General features: G+C 43.4%; 1 protein-coding gene across 1 annotated transcript in view; it reads right to left on the bottom strand.

Annotated features, from left to right (window-relative positions):
• cttnbp2 (cortactin binding protein 2) overlaps positions 1-5,834 on the bottom strand; it is a 97,267-nt gene extending 91,433 nt beyond the window's left edge. The window contains exon 1 of the mRNA XM_080437623.1: positions 5,545-5,834. Within this exon, the coding sequence (XP_080293749.1) occupies positions 5,545-5,628 (84 nt within the window). The 5' untranslated portion in view covers positions 5,629-5,834. The remainder of the gene's footprint in view (positions 1-5,544) is intronic.

Raw genomic sequence — 5,834 nt, 5'->3', positions numbered from 1 at the left:
ATTTCCAAAATGGGACGAGTATAATGATAACAGGCATTTTGCTGTACCTGAGCTCTTTGATTCTCAGGAGAACAGATGCATTTTAAAAGACATACCAAGACTAAAAAATCTGAAAGAAACGTTTATTTGTATTTTTTATTTAGCAGAGACAATGGACAACCGGCCCAGAAGAAGTAGCCACAGAGCTGAATTTCATCTGTAGTCTATATTCTGTAGTTCCTGGACAGGGACATAAAATAGACATTTTATGAGGAAAAATAAGCTGATATGATATGTGCTACAGATCACACACACAGGCATTCAGTTATTTTATACATTGCATGAGTGTGTCACTTGCCAAAAAGAAGAGATCTAGAAGCTAACACAATTGCAAAGCAAACATTGTTAGCTTGCAAATCTGTTCTTTTGGCAAGCGACACCATTGTACTACGGTTTATAAATTAGGATTTAACAAGAAAAAGTTGTGGACAGAATTTGTGCGAGTAGTAGCAAACGCAAAATGGCTGAAAATCTTGTCAGAAGGAAAAGGGCATGGCCTATATGGGGAGTTGTGTCATGATCCAAGGAACTTTTTTTTACTGTACAACCGACAGTTCAAGTGAGTCAGCCTTTTTTATAGCGCCATCATGAGGCCGATTTGAAACCTTTGGGGCACATGTTCTTCCTTGGCCCTTTATGCCGATGGGGCCAGTGGTGTCCGAGATTAGCTGTTTAGACAGACGGACAGATACTGACAGACAGACTCACGGGAGTGAAAGCATAATCCCTCTCCTTTGGCCATACCGGCCTGGCGGGGATAATTAAGCAAACAGGAACCAAGCGTGCAGTCAACAGGGCACTGGGTTAGTCACATCAGTGAAAAAACAAACAAGTTGGGCTTGTATGACAGATGCTGCACTTATTTATTCCCACTCACAAACTGGTCTCATTAAGTCTAGCTTTAAAATGAGTCTCATCCTACCTTGAGGCCATTAAGGTCTAATTACATTAAAGCTAGGTCATTAGATCCTAATTTGGCCCGTAGTGACTGCAGGACTAACGTGCAAACGATGACTATAATTGCGAGTGACCAGACCACTTCATGCTGTGACTATAGCCTCAATTAAAAACTTTTTCCGGGCTGGTTGTAAGAAGAAACGCATACAATCTCGCACAGAGGCCAAAAGACAACATTTGGAGACAGTGACCATGGCATTCCACTCCACCTGCTGACTCCTGGAAGAATAGGCATAATGCATATACTGTACATATTACGTATTATGCAACTGCATTTCCAATATCTGGGAGATTTTCAGCAGGCTATCCGTTTGATAATAACAACTTAATAAACAAATGCAGAACAGATGTTCTGACATTGTTAATAAGTATTAGTTCTTTATGAAGGTTAACCACTTAAGCTCTATTTTATACTTTGCCGTACGGGCAGTATTGCGTGAAAATAGACAATCTACAATTTCAACAGATTTTTTTTGCACTTTTTTTTTTACATTTTTGGAATGTAAAGATGAAAATGGACAAATAAAAAATGCAATAGGGATACAGGACCAACTGTGAATGAACTTGTTGTATCAATGTCAATGAGCAACAGAAACCAGTGGAAGCAGCATGTGTCTGAGATCTCGAGGGCACTCGAGGAGTGATGATGATGATGAATAAACAAAAGGGTTTAGAACCAGTGTAAAATAAAGAGCTTCCTTCCCTTCTGTGAATGTTGGATACATTGCTACCTGCTTTATATTCTACGACATACATTCAATCACCTCGCTAAGAAGCATTCATTTATTGATTTACTAGCATACATCTGAAACAGAGCCAAGATTATTCCATTTCATCATGGATGCACCGTCATCTTCAAAGGCCTCTCTTAAATCACAGGCAAACCATAACTTATGGGTTGAGATTTCAGCAAGCTGCTCTTTTCATTAACAAGCTTTCTCGGACTGATATTTGAATCTTAAATCTTGGAACTTCTAAATCCCTTGTAGCCTATTGCCATTTTCAGACACACTAGTTTTCCAGGGGAGTTTCAAAGGCTATATGTCGATGTGTAATTCAAATACGAAAAAGAAAACAAAATGTCAGTTATTTGCTTCTTTCCCTGACAAAAGCATAAGCAATATTCTGCTGTCACACAAATTCCTCTCAATTAATCCAAGAACAAAACAAAACTCTTGCATAAATCGTGCATTTCAATTTAGGTAAACAACACTTTGTCGATGCATGGCTGCACATAAAAGAAGAAGAAATTCCAAGCAATTGATCCTTTCCCTCCAAGCCATTATTTTGATTTCCCCAGCCTATCCACAGCTGACTTTTCATTGCTCAGCAAAGAAGCATTTGGAGAATTGGATGTTGCGGAAACCTTGCCAGTCGGACAGTCACCCTGAGTCTCGCTTGTCATGTCATGCGACCTACAGCCTTGGTCAATTGGCATTGCGAGCATACAAGCACACACACACACGCGCGCGCACGCACACATTTCTGCACAGTGAGCAGGTGAGGGAAGCTGATGCTAATTTGTTCCATGAGCTGTGTGTGCTATGTGCAAAGGGCAGATGCAGCAGCCGCTTGGCCAATATTCAGAGGCTCATGGGCAGTCGTTCTCTACTAGTTCAGTGGTTCTCAAACATTTTCATGTCAAGCACCCCCAAATGAATATGTATTTGTTTTACCTTTTCTTGTACCTTATCAATAAAAAAACAAACAAAAAAACAAACAGATGACTCAACCATCAGAAGAAGTGTTTTGTAAGCAACGTTTTTTAAAGTATAATTTATAATTATGACATATTATGACATTAAATGTAACTAATGATGAATCATTATGTAACAGCAAGTATCTTAGTTCTAAAAAGGGAATCGTCCAGCTGTAGTGGATCAACACACATTCTAAACAAGCGAGGTTGAGCACTCCAACTCTAAGGAATAACTTGAGTAGGTGGACACAACCAAGTCAAACAATACAGGTCGTAAACCTGCTCTACTCAGGCTAACTAGCTCGGGCTGAATGGGGAGGAAGTGGTCAATGAGCCACCATTGAGCCGACCTCTGATCTCTCTCTGGAAAGCCAAGTGGGACGGTCCTCTGAGAACCCTGCACAAGAGAAACCGCCCCACCGTGGACCAACAAAAGATGTGTTACGGCCGTGGGCAAAGAGCAAAGTGCTTTATTTAAACCAAGGCAGGAATTGGGGGCACAGCCCACGACCCCTCCTTTCAGAGAGATGGAGAGGAGAGGGTGTCCTGGCATATTGGCTGGTGCGACAGAGATATATGGGCGAGCTGAGGAGGTCGGTTTGGCCGCCATGTCTTTGGGAGCACCTGTTCGGCTCGACGCTAAATGTAAACTACCCCCCAGACTGCAAGGCAGTGTACTGAGCACGCTCTGAAGAAGGCTGGCTGACACGGTACTCCCAGCTATGCTGGCTGAGTCACTGAAATTAAGACCAATTTAGAAAGGTCTCCGGTGTACAGCACCCCCTCCCTCACCGTCTCTGCCCCCCCCCTCCCCCTGTCCATCCATCCATCTATCAATCTCTCTCCCTCCTCCCACACATTTCCCTTCCATTTCAACAGCGCACTGGCAGTCTCACTAGTCACTAACCCTCCATTCTCTTGGGACCTATCTTCTATTCCAGAGACACATTTCCATTGGCCTACCCCTTTCAACCCCAAACATAATGGTTTGTTTATTTTTGTTAAGTGAGTGACTTCAGAAACTCCATTAACATGCCAGTTGGTGGACACTTTTATCCAACACTCTTTACAGTGCCACGAGTGTTTACATGTTTAACATGGGTGGCCCCAGAGGGAATCAAAGCCTTTACCCTGGCAGTATTAGTATAGTATTGTTCCCTTTGAGCTACACAGGGAATCAAACCCCAATCGCTGGCAGTATTAGGGCCATCCTCCTACCCTTTGAGCTACGCAGTACAAAAGTTAAGTGGCGAACGGAAGGCTGCCACAAGCGTTCCATTATTATTGGCTAGTCAATAATATCAATGGACAGCCGAGCAGTGCACAGGAGCCAGCCAGGAATACACAGGCCAACCAGGGAAATGTTCCATGGACCCCCACCCTCGGCATCTAAACATACTGATTTGCAGAGGGAATAAGGCAGGCCAGTGGCCTGGCACATATGTTGCAACCTGTGAAAGGCTAGCGTGAGAAATCTCATCTAGTTGTGTGTAAACAAGTTTAGCAGAGTAAGCAGTTAGTAACAACAAACATGCATACAAACATACTTTCACTGCCTTCCAGCAACACCCTATTCTGGTTCTCAAATCCCCTACCACTTTAGTCCTATTAAAAATCTAAATGCTGACATCCTTCATCATAGGACCAGCTGAAATATAGGCCAGACAGGATAGAGAATACACACAACAATAATTGTTGTGATGGTCTCCTCACAAAAGAGGGCCATTTTGATAGGAAAGCTGCTTGGCTGCTTTGCTCTCACAACCACAGTAACCACAACAATCATAGTGATTTGTGAACGGGGTGGTCCAAAAGAGGGTTTTCCTCAGTTGGAAATGAGATTGGAGGAGGTGAATACAACGCTATCTTTCTTGACGGGGGGAAAACATCTCACGTAACTGCGTGCACACTGCACAGCCTAGGTAGCCTAACCTCATGTAGGGCTACTACTGCGTAACAACGTCTGTGTGAGTCAGTGTGGCTCTATTATAGTAACAATGTATCATCAGCAAATCAATGTAGCCAACGGCGATACCAATTCTACGGTCTAACCCAGTGGTTCTCAACCTGTGGGTCGGGACCCACAGGGGGATCCCCACATGATTTTTTTTTTGGGGGGGGGTCCCCTGGCCCAGATGACAGTGAAGTGTCAAGACCTTTTTAATGCCAAAAAAAGACATGAAAAAGACCACTGCATCAATAGGCTAAGTAATCGACAAATTATACTAAAAAAACTGGTCAAACATTGGCCAAATTGTCAAATAATATAAGAAAGAGGCAAAAAAAAAGAAGAAAATAGCTGATCTGCAAGCTCACAACGCCTCGCGTTGCACATTTTTCACAATATTTATCTGGGGGCTCCGCAGTTCAAATATGATTATTTTGGGGGCTTATACGCGTCACGGCCTGAAAAGGTTGAGAACCACTGGTCTATTATAGTAAACAATGTATCATCAGCAAATCAATGCAGCCAACGGCGATATATACCAATCCTACGGTCTAACCTTTACAACTGAAGGCTGTGTTCAAAATAGCCTCGTTGAGACAAAAGAAAGACTTAAATGAAGAACGTTTAGCAGCTATTGTGCCCCTCAGGGATACAGCCTGGATAACAACATAATGTGTCCCCTACACTCCCTTGTTGTAAACAAACGTAAATCACCGTTCCTCTCGATTTATCGACCACAAAAATAACGCTGGCTGCCCTCGCCCGTTGCTTTATGAGCAGCGCTTTGGATGTAATAGATGCGCACACTGCTTTTCGTCCTCTTTTTTTTACGCCGCGTGTCTAAAAAAAAACACACCGATAATAAACATGTCAGGGTTAGCTTTTGTTTATTTTCTCTTACCGCGTCGACACTCCCGAGGACCGTGGTCGCCAGGGTTTGTATCGGAGGAGGAGGCTGCTCCCCGCTTGCTCCTTCCGACGCCATCTTCCTACTACTGTAGCGGTCTGTCTGCTGGAGCGAGGGATCCACACTCTACTCAACCTACAACACATTCAGAAAGCATTAACTGCTGCGCTGCTGAAAGGCAAAGAGCACACTATGCAGCTCTGTCCATTCTAGACGCGAGCGACGAATACGCGACGATGCGACGGGGGAAAGATAATAAACGTCTGACTCCGTCCGTATGTCTG

Source organism: Gymnoscopelus braueri (assembly GCF_963280865.1).
Source record: "Gymnoscopelus braueri genome assembly, chromosome: 9".
NCBI classification, from domain to species: Eukaryota; Metazoa; Chordata; class Actinopteri; order Myctophiformes; family Myctophidae; genus Gymnoscopelus; species Gymnoscopelus braueri.
Note: the sequence above shows the minus strand (reverse complement) of the source record. Positions and strands in the feature narration are given on the sequence as shown.